The sequence below is a fragment of the Chrysochloris asiatica genome, unplaced genomic scaffold (genome assembly GCF_000296735.1).
Source record: "Chrysochloris asiatica unplaced genomic scaffold, ChrAsi1.0 scaffold00001, whole genome shotgun sequence".
Lineage (NCBI taxonomy): Eukaryota > Metazoa > Chordata > Mammalia > Afrosoricida > Chrysochloridae > Chrysochloris > Chrysochloris asiatica.
Window position 1 is genome coordinate 7,563,288 of NW_006408519.1, and position 16,728 is coordinate 7,580,015.

Here is a 16,728-nt window from a genome sequence, read left to right on the forward strand (position 1 = left end):
ACAAATATAACCAACACACTAGAGTATTATTACCATATCATGTCTCATTTTGTCTCCACTAGAACTCACAGATAGTTTTGGATCACTTTACGTATCAAAAATGTTTATGGCCATCATTGCTTCAAAATTGTTATTAATTGAGTGATCACTAGATTTTATTTTATATATTCGTAAAACATGCCTGTGTGTGTTTTAATATTTTGATAACTGTGTTTCAGTATGACAGGTTTTCCTTGTTTCCCTGTATTTTGTTTTATGCATTCAAAACCATTCTGAAGAAGGTGTTAGTGTGAAAATGGTCCATAGCTTCGAAAGTTTCAAGGAGCTCTGATCTAGATCATTAATTCTCTGTGGAATGGTATTAATGAAGTCTTTGTAGCTTGATACTATAAAAGGCTTTTCAAGAGAATGGGTTCTGCTATCTTGGTATCTCAAACAAGTTCCCTCCTTTTCCGCTCCTAACACATTTTGAATATTATATAGTCATATAGGAGTCCAGGTGTGGTACTGCAGGATGATGCGCTGGACTGCAAGGTCAGTTTGAATTACAAGATCGGTGGTTCAAATCCACTAGTCCATCCTCGTAAACCCTATGCAGGGTCACTATGGGTCAAAACTGACTCCGTGGCACTTACCAACAACAACAGGATACTCCATAGTCTTAGAGAATCAGTGATTCCATTCAGGAGCAAGAGTGTGTGTATGAAAGAGCGAGGGGAAAAGAGTACGATTTGTTCTATTGTATATGTGTGGGGACAGTTATAAGAGATGTATAGTTTTCTAGAATTTTATATGTCCATTTACAATCACTAAAAGTTTAAGTGACCTTTGAGAACTTTACTGAACATGAACACAGTGTTATTATTTTTTTATAATTCCTGATACAAGAATGAGGAAAGAATTTTTTCCCTCTCAAATTGTACTTCCTTATTTTCCTTATTTATTTTGGGTTGAACTCTTTAACATGTGATGAAAAGGAACAAAGCACATAAGGGAACGCTATTAATTTGGTTTTAATAATGTTCTTATTTTTATTTGGTTCTTTGAGATGCTTTTCTTTTTTTCAGAATCCTGATGTAATCCACCAGAAAGAAGCAACTTCCTCATCTACTTTTACAGGTATTCGACCTGTACGAGTTGTATCTTCAACTTCTGAGGAGGAAGAAGCATTTACTGAGAAATTTCTTAAAATTAATTGCAAATACATTACCAGTGGCAAGGTAATGAATGATTCTTTAGAGAAAATGTTTACTCGTGCTTTCCTTATTACCAAAATACAGCAGTTTGACATTTACATTTTACGTTATCAGTATCAGCAAATGTTTGACTGTTTAAAAAGGGTATTGATGATGTTATCAGTTTGGATTAGCATGGAGCTTACTCAGAATTTACAATCTGGTATGCTGTAAAATTTGTTGAAGGCAGTGGGATGGATAGACATAAAATTATAATAGCGCTCAGCTGATTTGTTGTTGGTAGAACATATCAAAAAGCATATATTAAAAGACTACTACTAGACACTCTTTCCAGTGCTAACTCTGAGAAGCTAATAAGATATAGAACAGTAACTAATATATTTTGAGTACCTATGCTATTTGGAAGTTATGAGAAGTTTTCCTTTGAGGTATTGAGTCCTGATCTTTCTTCATAGGAGAAAGAAAAAAAAATTCCCAAAAGGTTAATAGGCCCAAAATGTCTCTATCATGGCCAGAATGCAAACCCGGTTTGACTCCATCTATCATCTTCCACACTTTGTTGCTATTCTAAGCAAAATCTTTGAGTCTGAAACGAGCATAGTAAAGTAGCATACAGCTGGAAAATAAATTCCAAGTATTACTTAAAAAATGATGACTGTATAATATACAATATTGACTTCACATAGCTCATTAGTTATTAGCATTTTAATATAAGCTTTTCATAATTTAAATATTTACCTAAGTACTACATAAATATTGGTATGCTGTACTTTCATTTTTTTTTTTTCAATTCAAAATAGTTGCTAATGTTTCCTTTCATCATAAGATATTTGTTTAATAGTGTTTTAGTTTCTAAATATTTAGGGATTTTATTGTTATCTTTCTGTTGTTGGGTCAGAGAACATGTTTATTACTGTTTGAATGCTTCAAATTTTTTTGCTAAAAAATTTATTGAGATTTGTTTTATGATTCAGAATATATTCTACCTTAGTAAATGTTACATATACACTTGAGAAAAATGTGTATTCTGCTGCTGTTAGGTGGGGTATTCTATAAATGTCAATTAAGGTTAGTTGGGTAGTTGTTCTGTAGTTCCTCTCAATTTGTTTGATCAGTTTTTAATAGAAAGCTGTTAGGCTAACATTGTCATATGCATTTGTCTATTTCTGCTTTCCAGTCTATAAGTTTTTGCTTCATGTATTTAAAACTTCTTTTAGGCCCTGAAAGCATTTAGGATTACTATGTCTTCTTGATGAATTGATTTATCATTATGAAAAGTCGTCTTTGTTCCTGGTAATATTCTTTTACTTTGAAATCAGCTTTAACAGTTACAAGTATAGCTGTTAACATAGGGTCACTGTAAATCAGTGTTTCCTTCAACATATCTTACTGTCATTGACTTGAATTGGAATGTGCTCTAGTAATACAAAACTCAATGGCAATGGCTTTTCTTGGAGGGTGGGATTTCATATAGTTGTTTTTCTCTTTTTTTAAAATTAGTGTTCATGTATTTCTTTCCCATTCACTTTTAATGGAATGTATCTATATTTAAAGTGGATTTTTATAGGACATATATACTTAGATCTTGTCTCTTTTTAGATGTGCTTTTGCCTTTTATTATTGATATGGATTGGTAGGTGTAAATCTACCATCTTGCTATTTGTTTTCTATTTGTTCATCTTTTATTTGTTCTCTTTACTGTATTTATACTTTTTCTTGCATTGTGTATATTTTGTGGTTTCATTTTGTGTTCTTTGTTGACTTATTAGCATTAACACCTTGCTATTTTAATGATTGTTTTAGGATTTATAGTAAATAGCTTTAATATAGCACAGTCACCTTAAGTAGAATTAAAATACTTCACAAGCTAATCCTGGTGGCTTATAGTGGATTATGCATTGGGCTGCTAGCTGCAAGGTCATCAATTTCAACCCACCAGATGCACCGTGGAAAAAAGATGAGTCTTTATGTATCTGTAAAGATGTGCAGCATTGGAAATCCTATACAATGTCTCTAGGATTTGAGGCCAACCTAATGGTACCTAACAATAGCAATAAACCACTTCACAAATAATCTGATGACTATATGTTTTTTTATTTCCCCTTCCCAACTTTTATGCTATTGTTGTTACACTTTTTACTAATGCAAATGTTACTTTTTTTTTTCACTTTTAAAAAAAATGTGAGTAGGTAACAAAAATTTGCCATTTGCCCAATCTTTACATGTGACAATAATTGCAATCAGCAGGTCAGAATTGGAAGCTATTAATGCTGAATAGCAAATTGAAGTCTTTGATTAAAGTTTCTGAAAGCCATGTGATTTATGGAAATATTTTTAAATTTTTGGAACTGATTTTATTTAGAAGTAATTTTTCTCCTGGTCTTCACTTTTAGTTGATAAATAATGGCATCTGACAGACTATCTCAAAAATGCTGACTGTATGGAAACCTGGTTTATTAAGGCAAGTAGTAAAGTTTGAAGGATCCATAAAGGCATCTTTTACAGGATAGAACATAGGAGTGGATTTCTAGCAAGTAACATTGGAGATTGAGCTGTCTGGTATTAAGTTATAATGGGCTTCAAGCCCATTGTTAATATAAAAAATAGAAGGGCACCTTTGAGAGGCTTTTGAAATGACTTTCATAGTAACACTACTAAAATTGTAGCATTAGTTGTATAAAAAGCCAAATGAATTACCAGGGCCTTTTCAAACCCACTGCTGTTGAGTCATTTCTGACTCCTAAAAAATAGAATAGAACTGCTTCACAGATTATCTGAGGCTATAAATCTTTATGGAAGAAGACTACCTCATCTTTTCCCCTGGAAAGCCTTGTAGATTTGAATCTCTAACCTTTTGGTTAGCAGCCCAAAGTTTAACCACTGTGCCATTGTACATAACTAGTAATTGTTGTTGTTGTTACGTGCTGTTGAGTTGGTTCTGATTCATAGCGATCCTGCATAAGGTTTCTGAGGTGCAGGTGGTACGTTTGAACTGCCAACCTGTGGTTATCAGTCCAGTGCTTATCCTACAGAGCCACACCAGTTCTCAAATATATAGTAAGGAATCCTGGTGTCACGCTGTAGGATAATTACTCAACCACTAGGTCAGTTTGAAGGGCAAAAGTCAGTGGTTCAAACTTACCAGCCATTCTTCGGAAGCCATGTATAGTTCTTCAGAAGGCCTGTATAGTTCTTTAGAAACCCTCTGTGAGTTGGAACCGAGCTGTTAAGTTGACAGCTATACGTAGTGACCCTGTATAGAGTTTCTGAGGCTATATAAATCTCTCTGGAAGCAGGAATCCTCATCTTTCTCCCGAAGAGCAGCTGGTGAATTTAAACCACTGAGCCTAAGGTAAACAGCTCAACACATAATCCACTGCCACCACCATGGCTAAATGCTATGGTTGTTGTTGTTGATAAGTGCCTTTGAATTGATTCCACCTAATAGCAACCTTCTATAGGACTTTGAAGAGAAGTTGGTGGGTTTGAACCATTCGCATTGCAATTCAAACCGACCTTGAGGATCGATAATTATCCTACAGGAACACACCAGGTCTCCTCAGTGCTGTGCTTGTTGTTGTGTTTAGGTGTCGTGGAGTAGGCTCCAACTCACAGCAACCCTGTATAGGGTTTCCAAAGAGTGGCTGGTGAGCTTGAATCACCCACCTTGTGGTTCAAACCAACCTTGTGATTCAGTGCTTTATCCCACAGCACCACACAGCGCAATGATAGGAAACCAAAAATGACACATTCATTTGAGACAAATGCTTCTTGTTGTTGGTGGTGGTAAGTACCGTGGGGTGGGTTCTGACGCATAGTGAACCCTACACAGGGTTTCTGAGACTGTAAATCTTTATGGGAGCAGAACACCTCATCTTTCTCCCACAGAACCGCTGATAGTTTTGAACTGCTTACCTTGAGGTTGGCAGCCCGACTCGTAACCACTACGCTACCAGAGCTCCAGTGCTTTGGTGAACATTATAAAGTCGAGAATGACATTAACTTATTCCTGACTTATTGCTTGACTTTGGTTCTCAAATACTTTACATTTACAGAACGTAGGGGCAGGAAAGTATTTCAGTACTAAAAGTAGTGAAGATTAGAAACCATCAAGGTTTTCTATCTTGTATTTAGTCTACTCTCAATTATTTGTTTCTTAGATCATCCCTGGCAATGTTTCCTACAGCAAATATGCTAGCTGTCATTGACCTGAATTGGAATGTACTCTAGAAGTCCAAATTAATGTACATGTATATGAATCTAATTAAAATATTAGGAAGATGAATGTTGTTGTTAAGTACCATTGAGTCGGTTCCAACTCATAGTGAACCTGTATAGGGTTTCCGATGAGCAACTGGTGGGTTTGAACAGACGACCTTGTGGTTCAAACCAACCTTGAAGTCCAGTGCATTATCCTCTAGCACCACACTAGGATAAGGTTTATATAAAATTAATCCTTATTTATATGGTCCAAAAGACGTCCTATTCAAAATTTAAATTGATTTTCTTTCCTCTACCAAATGTGCAAGCACGTATACCATATGCACACACAGTCATTCTCTCCAATCTTGTATGCTGCGGTTTACTATATGATAAACATTTTTGTTATCTTGAACATCTATAATAATTCTTCTCACTTGTGAATGGATGACCATTTCGGGCATGGATTTTCTCTTTTGCTTTTCTACTTGATCATCATTTAAGGTTTTTTTGTTGTTGTTTTTTAAGAAGTTAAGCTTACTTGGCTTAATTTTTTAAGTTTAAGAATTATCAATCACACAGCTTTAGCCAACTCTTCTTTTTACAGTGGTTCAACTTATTGACAGCAATTACATTAGTTGACTATGCAACCCTACCTTTAATCAGTGTTTGTAACTCCATAAAGAATAATCCTCCCTTTTTTCCCCTCCTGACTCTGGTAAACACAAAGAAACTTTGTTCTCTATACATTTGTCTGTCCTTATCTTTTGATGTAAGTGAGGCCACACAATATTTGCCTCTTTTTTGACTGATATATTCTACTCAGCTTAATAGTGTCTTCAAGCTCCATTCATGTTATATGTTGTTGTTGTTGTTATGTGCCGTGGAGTCAGTTCCGACTCATAACGACCCTACACAGGGTTTCCGAGGCTGTAAATCTTTACGGGAGCAGACCGCCTCATCTTTCTTTCGCGGAACTGCTGGTAGTTTCGAACTGACCTTGCGGCTTGCAGCCCGGTTTGTAACCACTACACTACCAGAGCTCCTATGTTTTATGTATCAAGACTTAATTTGTCTTTCTGTCTGAATAGTATCCACTGTATGTGTATACACCATTTTGTGTATCTGTTTATCCTCTGATGGCCATGTAGGTTGGTGCTAACGTTTGGCTGTTGTAATAATACTGCACATATGTCTGTTTGCAACTCTGCTTCCAAGTCCTTGAAGCCCTGGTGGCATTCTACCAAAGTGTTGGTGGCTCAAAATCACCAATTATTCTATAGTAGAAAGATGTAGTATTATTCTGTAGCCTTGGAAACCCTGTAGGCAGTTATCTTCTGTGCTACAGCCTCACTGTTATTCAGAATTGACTTGATGACAGTGGGTTTATGGTAGTTCTGTTAGTTTTTTGAGGAACTGCCACATTATTCTCTACATTGGCTATACCTTTTTGCATACCCACCAGCAGTGGACAAGAGTTTGAATTTCCCACATCCTTACCAACATTTATTTTCTGTTTCTGTTTTATTCACTTGTAGCCATCCTGAGCCTGCTTATTATAACCGTAAACTTCATGGGATGATTTTCTTGGCTTAGAGGTTTAGGCTTAGGGTCTTGATTTCATGGGACATCTTGGTTAATGAGCATAATGGATTTAGTGCTTTTGCTGTATCCCTTAGTTTAGTGCATACTGAGTGCCGAGGGTCTTAAAAGCTTACAAGTGGCCATCCCCTGTACAGCTCTTAGTCTCTGTGTCTGGGACAACAATGGAAGAAGGAGTGTCAGAAATCAAAGGAAAAACTGAAATGTGTGGCTAATTGCTGCCATGAACAACTGCCTCTGTTGCCATGAGGCCAGAAGATGAATTGGAAGATGCCCAGTTATAATCAGTGAACATTTTGATCATGGATTTGATAAGATGGAGAGGGTAATACCCATGTCAGTTTATTTGTGAAGAGCAAATGGGCAGCAATGCATATAAAGCATGATGTATAAAGATTAGTAAATATCAGAGTGGGATTGGGTGTCTGTGGAGCTTAGTTTGCACATTTGTGAAATAAGAAGTTCAGACTTTTCAATTTGTTTCTCTTTGTGTGTGTATGTGTGAGGGGGGTTCAAAAAGTTTGGGAAAAATGGAATTAAAAGATAATGGAATTTTTTCATGAACTTTTTTTGAAGCTCCCTTTTATTTAAAATTGCATAACTTTTCATGGTGAAATTCGTAGTGATAACTGTGTGTACCTTAGAATTCATCCAGTCAGTTTTCCTAATTTTACAGATGAAGAAACTGAGGCAAGAAACTTTGCTTGCTCAAGGTCACATGATAGGGTAGTGGTAGAGTCCGCTGAAAATGGTGAGCTTTTTTTATTTTTTACATTTTAGGTCTTTTAAAGATAGGTTTTTCCTTTTGAGATATATTTCAGTTATCAACACATTATTTATCGAACCTTTACTATGTATATGATACTATATGTGTGCATGTAGTAAGGAACAACACAGAAAGCATTACATGAATTTATGTAAAAGCATGACTTCTGCCTAGCAGGACCTTATAATCCCTTCTTGTCTTACTCAAACTATCTTCTTGGCATAACTCAGTATTCTACCGAGGCTGCAAATTTGAATTCCAGACTTGATTGGTTTTAGGATGAATATGATATTTTTATTCTGCTTTAGTTAAAAAGAATTTATTGAAGAAATTTGGGTTTTTCTTAAAAACATTTTCAGAGAGTGCCATAGTACCTGAATGTACTACTTTTATATATATAGTAAATGGCCTGACATCAGAGAAGAAGTTAGTGAAAGTAGCTAGAATACATTTTGAAAACTTAAACTTTGAAGATTAAATATTATTTTCTTTTTTCATCTTAGGGCACAGTCAGTGGTGTGCTGCTAGTTACACCAAATAATATAATGTTTGATCCACATAAAACTGACCCTTTGGTTCAAGAAAATGGCTGTGAGGAGTATGGCATCATGTGTCCAATGGAAGAGGTGATGTCAGCTGCAATGTACAAAGAAATTTTGGATAGCAAAATAAAGGACTCCTTACCCATGTAAGAGTGGTATTTATACTCCTTTGCAGTTTTATTGCATTTAGGTAACTGACCCTGGTCTAATACTCTTAAGTAGTTTTTATTAGTTCAGCTATAGCTGTTTTTCATTTTATTAATTCTGAAACATATGTAGTATTGAAAAGGTTATTCTAAATGTACCTAGAATAGTTAAGAATTGTTTTAAATTCATATTTGTATATTTGTTCAGACAAAAAAATATTTGAAAGGGAACCTATAGAATACATTTACTTCAGTGTTTGCTGTCCCTTTTTATGACACACAACCCCCAAATTCTCAATTACCTCTGTGAGTGGTCACTGTCAAGGGTAGTTTCCAGCTTTTCCTTCAGGAAGTACCTGAAGAGTTGGCTATGAGATTAGAGGCAAGGCTCATGAACAGAACCTGACATTGCTTTATCAAGACAGCTTTCTTTTATATATTTCCATATTTACATAATTTTCTCACAAAGAAGTAAAAGCTATAGTGGAAAATAACAGAAGTTAAATGAATGGCAAGAATCACTCTTGAAATATACTGATCAGAAAATATGTGTGATGCTAATAGAGGAGATCTAAGACTGCATATCAGACACAGCCATGAAAGCAATATGAACGACCAAAGTCATTGCCAGAGAGAAAAGGGAGTAATGAGAAACGTAGAAAAAGATGAAAGATATATATATATGTTTATGTTAATGTGGCTCTGTAGGTAAGATAAGCACAAGGTCAACAGTTCAAGCCCATCAACTACTCCTTGGAGACTCTATACAGGGTCACCATGAGTCAGATCTGACTCTACAGCATTTAACAACAATAACAACATATATGTAGTTAAAGGTAGGATGAGAAGTAGAAAGGAAGAAAACTGATATTTAATAGAAATTAATCCCCTCCTAGGAATCCTGGTGTGACGCTGTGGGTTAATGCTTCAGACTGCAAAGTCGTTTGAACTGCAAGGTCAGTGGTTCAAGCTCACCAGCTGTGCCTTGGAAACCCTATACAGGGTCACTATGGGTTGGAATTGACTCGATGGCACTTTATAACAACAACAACATCCCTCTATTACATGCATGACTTTGTCAACAGTTTAGAAACTGACTTTAATTGCCAATGATACATGCTTTTGTTAGCCCATCAGGATTACTTTTTATTTTTAAACTAAATTTTGAGAGCTAGAAAAACTTACACAAGAAAATAGCAAATTATTTCTTATGTCTAGTGCAGACTACATGAGTTGTTAGGATACCTGTGGTAGCCTAAAATCCTCTATTCAAAAAGTCTCCATTATACCTTACATCCAAAATTTTGAGTATGTTATGTTGGTAAACATCTTTGTTGTTATGTGCTGTCAAGTCAGTTGTGACCCATAGTGACCCTATATAGGGTTTCCAAGGCACAAGCTGCTGAGCTTTCAAACCTTTCGGTTCAAACCAACTTTGCAGTTACCACATTAACCCACAGCGCCACACCAGGAGTCTAAACATCTTTAGAGGTGCTTAAAATTTCTAGGAAATGTCATTAATCTTGACTATTACCTATTTTTGTATATCATTATAAATTAGCTACAGCAAATTGAGATTATTGGGAGTAGGTGTAGGAATGAAGATTAGATTAAAAGAGAAGATATAATATATGTAAGAGTAAGTAAAAATGTATTTCTGTTAGTATTCCAGTTCATACTTGTATGGATTTGTTTAACAACAACAAAGTGTTTAAACATGTCTCTGAGATAATTGAATGACTGCAGACAAGCTCCCTTAGTAGTATATTTGTCGTAGTCTCGACAGGGTGACTTCACTGTTATTGTTAAGTGCTGTCGAGTCAATTCTGACCCATAGTGACCCTTTATAGGGTTTCTGAGGAGCAGTTGGTGATCTCGAACCACTGACCTTGCGGTTCAGACTGACTTTGCAGTCCAGTGCATTAACCCCCAGCGCCACACCAAGACTCCAGTGGGTAACTTCACTAACAGGGTCTAATTGAAGCAGTGGCTTCCAAGGGCATCTGCTAGGTCAGTTAAATTCAAGGCACAGAGGCTAGCTGTAGGTATGGCAATTGTTTTTATTTATTTTCATTTCAAAGGGGTCATCTTGATAAAGTTTCTCGAAGGACACAGGATGATCACAGGGGCTTTTAGAAATAAGTTTTAAGACAATGAAAAACTTCATTAGTGAGAAAAAGGCCAGAAAGGTTTCATCAAGGAAATTTTTTCTTCTCAACAATGCATCTGCTCATTCTTCAGGGTTAGCAAGGACTGTCCTAGGAGAATTTTGTTGGGAATCATTATCCCACTCACCCTACAGCTCTTATCTTGTTCTTTCAGACTGCTTTTTTATTCCCCAAACTCAAATAACATTTAAAATGAACTTTAAAAAGTCCCTCGAGAGTGCCATTTTGACATGGTATAAATCAGAGAGCTCAGAATGTGTTGGAGAAGGTTTGTTGTTGTTAGGTGCCGTCGAGTTGGTACCAACTCATAGCTACCTTATACACAAAAGAACAAAACACTGCCCCAGTCCTGTGCCAATCTTAACAGTTGTTGCTACACTTGAGCCCATTGCTGCTGCCACTGTGCCAATCCATCTTGTTGGGGGATCTTCTTTTTTGCCGACCCTCCACTTTACTAAGCATGATGTCCTTCTCCAGGGACTGGTCCTTCCCGGTAATATGTCTGAAATATGAGAGAACGAAGTCTGGCCATCCTGGCCTCTGAGGATCATTCTGGCTGTACTTCTTCCAGAACAAATGTGCTTGATCTTCTGGCAGTCCCTGGTACTTTTAATATTCCCCTCCAACACCATTAACTCAGATTCATCAATTCTTCTATGGTCTTCCTTATTCACGCCCAACTTTTAAATACTTCTGAGACTATTGAAAGTATAGATTAGAATAGGTGTACACTTGAGCACTTTAAAAAGGATTGAAGCACTATCTTTCGGACCTAGTTAAAGGATGTATTGAGACACAGTGACTTCACATTTTGATTTTTTTGTTTAATAACTGTTGTCATGATTTTGTAGCAATACTTTCTGACTTTCATATAATATTAAATTATCTCATTTACATTATGATATTATGGGACGCTCCTATTCTGAAACATCCATAGCTATTCTGAATGTATACTGTAGAACTCCTCTTGTAAAGTAATTGCCTTATCATTCAGAAAGTCTACTGGAATACCAACAAATAACTCGTTAAAATTCCTCAAAAAAAAAAATCTTTAAATCCTGCTTTATGTATTCATAGTTTTTGGCACTAACTCCAATAAATCAAATGATTTTGCAGAGTAATGTGGTGTATGACAAAAATAAGGTATGGACTTTGAATGATTTTTTTCTCTCATACTGCTTGGGAGATTTGTTCCAAAGATACTGAACAGTAGCAGCAGCATTGGGATAAATTAGTGTTTAGCCTTTCACTCTGAAGGGTGAAATACTTATCTAAATAATTATCTTCCTTTTAGTTTTGTTAACTTGTTTTTGTTTTTGTTGTTTTTACTTGCCATTGAGTGGGTTCTGATTCAGTGACCATGTATAGGGTTTCTGAAGAGTGGCTGATGAACTTGAACCGTTGACCTTGCAGTTCAAACTGACCTTTTGTAGTCCAGTGCATTAACCCACAGCAGGAGGCTCTTACAAAGAAACTCTGCTGACTACAGTTTCTCAAAACTTTCCCCAAGTTTTGTTCTTGTTGTTGTTAAGTGCCATCAAGTTGGTTCCAAACCATAGCGACCCTGTTGTACAGGGTTTCCAAGGCTGTAAATCTTAACGGGTGCAGAAAGCCTCATCTTTCTTCCGTGGAGCAGCTAGTAGTTTCAAACTGATGATCTTAAGGTTCTCAGCCAGATTTGTAACCACTATGCTACCAGAGCTCCCAAGTTTTAAGATCCTATAAATGCAGGTTTAGGGAATCACCAGTAGGTGACACTATTGCATACTTAATAACATGAATAATTTGTGTTTCTTAAGATGAATCAGATTCAAATGTTCTAGAGATAAGACTTCAACTTCAGTTAATTCTTTTTAATTAATTTCATTTTTCCTATTTATAAAAAGTATTAACAAAAAAACGCATATGCGTTTAATAGGAAATTTGAAAATTTTCAAAAGTAGAACGAGAGTAAAAGAGTTAACCCAGATTCAGGCAATTATTTTTGGATTCCCTCACTTTGCAGTGGTTTTTTTTCATACTACAGAGACATGCATTTTATTGATTCCTCCACCCCCCCACCCCCAGCCCCCACTAAAAACTCAGAACTTCAGTTTACCACAAACTGTTTTTGACCATCATTTTAAATTGACTTTTGTATATTTCTTGGTATAGATGTTTTCATTGCCTTTTTAAAGAGCTTGAACTGTCTAACTTTCAAATATTAGTGCTTTAATGTAAAGTGCCATTTGGCATGGATATCTAAGCCCAGTTATGAACCATTCAGCGTAAACTCTTTAGCTGAAAAAAGTTAATAGTCTGAACATTTCCTGTACTAAATATTTTACTTTAATTCCATTCACTTTGGATTTAATTCTTGCATTTGACCAATATGTTTTAATTTATTTTGAGTGCAAGTAAGCACTGTATGTGTGTTCATATATGGGCACACATGTGCAACTAGCCTTTTTTTTTTTTACATTTTTAGGAAATTCAGCATTTTCATAAAACTTTTGTCTAAGTTTATTTTTCAGTAATTTCATTAGTAAGTTTTACTTAGATTTTAGCTTCTCTCAGAATTTATTTCACAAAATTCTCTGTTAGTTACTTACAAGGAAATCTTCCATGATTATTCCGCAATCTCATGCAATTGATGCAGACTACTTGGCCAGAGTTCTGCTATTTAAGAGATGTGTGCTACATTCTTTTAGGAAAGCCTTTTTTGTGATTTTAAGTTTATGAAAAATAGAATACTATGATTTAAAAAGTTAATAAATTTCATTTTATTATTATTTTTTTTTACTGACAGAGAGCTAGAACAGTCATCAGCAAGGGATTTCTGCCATTTAAGGAAAATGACAAGAAGCAATATTGATGAAATAGACTCAAGAGTCCGTGATGCAGGAAATGATAGTGCCAGTACTGCCCCCAGAAGCACTGAGGAGTCTTTTTCTGAAGATGTGTTCACAGAATCAGAACTCTCTCCTATACGAGAGGAGCTTCTCTCTTCAGATGAGCCACCACAAAATAAATCTTCTGGTACATTATCAGAATCTATGCAAACTGTCAGTCAGACTGGAATTGAATGTGTGACAGTCATATCGGAGTCTACTAGTATTCCTGGTCACCTAAAATCTAACATTGGATATTCTACAAATGAAGTTGGTACAGTTTCTCATAAAACTGATTTAAATAATGTTGAAATAGCCATGAAGGAAGGAGATCAGGATACAGATATATTTCAAGAAGTATCAGGTCCTGAAGAACAAAGAAGTATAAAAGATAATGGAGAACAGAGTTTTCTTCTTACTGAGAATTCACTACATCAAGGAGAAGGTGAAAAAGAAAGTATGCCTTGTGGGGAAGTAACAGAATTTAAACAAAAGCAAACTGTCAACAAAGGAAAATCAGTAAAGGAGCCAAGTCGGGACTCAGAGACAGAGGTAGAAGAGCTACGCAAACTCTGGAAAATCCATACTATGCAACAAACAAAGCAACAGAGGGAAAATATGCAACAGGTGTCACAAAAAGAAACTAAGCATAAAATAGCAGCTGCTGATGAATATGTAGAAGGTAAGTGTTAGGGGGCATATAAAGTTAGCTTATCTTGTTATTGCTTTAATATCTCATTTCTCATTGACTCCAGAGCTGCTGTATGGTAAGTCACTTGGTAATCAAGTGGTCCTTGAGTCATGTTGCCATAGTGTTGTGTTGTTGTTAAGTGCTGCCTAGTCGGTTCCTACTCTTAGCGACCCTATATAAGGTTTCCAAGGAGTGGCTGATGAGTTTGAACTTCTTACCCTATGGTGCAAATTAACTTGTGGTCCAGTGTTTATCCTATAGCGTGCCGCACCAGGATTCTCTGTGTTGCCATAGTTGTTGTTAAAGTGCCATCCAATAGGTTCCAACTCATAGCGGCCCTGTATAGGGTTTCTGAGCAGTGGCTGGTGGGTTTGAACCACCACTTTGCAGTTCAGATGGACTTTGCAGTGCTTATCCTACAGCGCATATGTTTAGTATCCTTTTCACCATGTTTAAATATTTCCTACGCACTGCATTGTATCATTAAATTATGTTTTAGAAGTGTGTACAAGTTTAGTTAAAACCAAGTTCACTGCTATCAAGTTGATTCTAACTCATAGTGACTCCTTAGGATTTCCGGTACTGTGAACCTTATACAGGAGCAGATAGTCTCGTCTTTCTTCCATGGAGAGTGTGGTATGTTTGAACTACTGACCTTTAGGTTAGCAGCTCAAGGCTTAGCCCACTGTGCCACCAATACAGGCACCTATACAGGTTTGATAATACCTTTTTCCCTCCACTCTCTTTTAGTTCTTGGTATGTTACCTCATGAAGTATTTTTTTCATTTATATGCATCTTAATATCTTAATTATGATTTTCTATTGCGAAACATGTATTTGTAATATATTTGAATCCAAGTTTTTCAGATTGTAATTATACACAAAAATCAACACCTAAAAGTTGCAAATACCCAAAAAACCTTTCAATGAAACATTTTCTTTTAGCACAGCATTTAGAAAGAAATAAAAATACCCTTTTTTCCCCATTTTTTTATTTATTAAAATTACAATACTCATCAGATTTCTAATATAATGTTTTGCTTAATACATTATGAGTTAAGTGGGGTGTAACTTGGCTAAAATTTCAGATGTTATTTCTGCTGGAATATTGATTCCAGATAAATCCAATTTACTTTACTGTGGAAAAATTTTAAAAATACAAAGAAGAAGAAAGAATATGGGGAATTCCTATTATTTTAAAATTAGCATTTAAAATCAGTGTTCTCTTGATATTTTTATTTTTTTAATCCCACTTTAATTTTTTTCATTATTGGAAAATTTTAAGTATAATCCAAGAAATATATTACTGTACCAGAGACTTTGTAGATAATAATTTGCCATCATAAAGCTCTGGTAGTGTAGTGGTTACGAATCAGGCTGCAAACCTTAAGGTCAGCAGTTTAAAACTACCAGCTGTTCCACAGGAGAAAGATGAGGCTTTCTGCTCCCATAAAAATGTTATAGCCTCAGAAACCCTGTTACAGGGTCACTATTAGTGGGAACCGACTCCACGGCACATCACCACCTAAATATAATGTTGTTATATCTAAAATAGTGATTCTCAAATTTTTTAGACTCTTAAAAATGATCAAGGATCCCATAGAGCTTTTGTTTATGAGATTGTCTATTAGTGTTTTCCTTTTTTAGAAATAAAAAGCTAAATTTCATTTGCTGTCAGAGAAATGACATCTCATTACACATCATGTAATCTCTGTGAACTTCCACTGTAACCTAATGAAACAGTCAGAAAGAAAAACATACTGTTTAGACAAGTCACCTTAGATATTATGGATTTATACCTGATTTAATAAAAATCTGTGCTAAAGCAAGTAAAGTTTATCAATAACTAGCTTTCAAAAATTTGACTCAATCACTATTTGGATAGGGTGACAAATTACTGACAAAATACTAGATTTTGATTTAGTAAAAAGCTCTTAATTATCCTTTCAAGTTTTAGCTCACTTCTATCTCTTCTCTGAAACTTCCTTAAAGATAAACAATATTTTCTCAGTATTTTCATTGTGTGTATTGTGTATATTTTAGATTTTTGTTTCCTTTCTAGACTGTAAGTTTTTAGTCTTGAGAACCAAATCGTCTTGCTTATAAGCTGAGAACTCTCAACTCTTTTGCTGATTTCATAGTTTCTACTGGGGAGGATCTTCTTTTTATTCTCTAAATAATGTGCACAAGGATTTTGAAGTTTCCTTTTGATTCTCTTTTCCTTCTATTGCAGTCTGTTCCAGCTACCTTTGATCACCTTTGCTTTTTCTTGAATAAGCTCAAAATTTGCTTCTTTATCATGACATTTTTTTTTTTTCCTCAGTCAAATACTGGACTAACTATTACTTTGTTTTCGTGTCTATCTTAAATCTTAACTTTCCTCAATGAGTCCTAGTCAGAAGCCCCTAATTTAATAGTGCAAATTGTACTCCCTTACACTTCACTATCGTAGGCATTAGTGAGCTGAAATGGACTGGTAATGGCCATTTTGAATCTGACAACCACATGGTTTACTATTCAGGGAATGACAAGTTGAAGAGGAATGGT

The 16,728-nt window shown here is 35.5% G+C and overlaps 1 protein-coding gene across 1 annotated transcript in view; it reads left to right on the forward strand.

Annotated features, from left to right (window-relative positions):
• Nucleotides 1-16,728, forward strand: part of OXR1 (oxidation resistance 1) — a 141,228-nt gene that overhangs the window by 45,019 nt on the left and 79,481 nt on the right. The window contains 3 exon segments of the mRNA XM_006830824.1: nt 1,068-1,220; nt 8,268-8,452; nt 13,409-14,257. Of these exon segments, the coding sequence (XP_006830887.1) occupies nt 1,068-1,220; nt 8,268-8,452; nt 13,409-14,257 (1,187 nt within the window).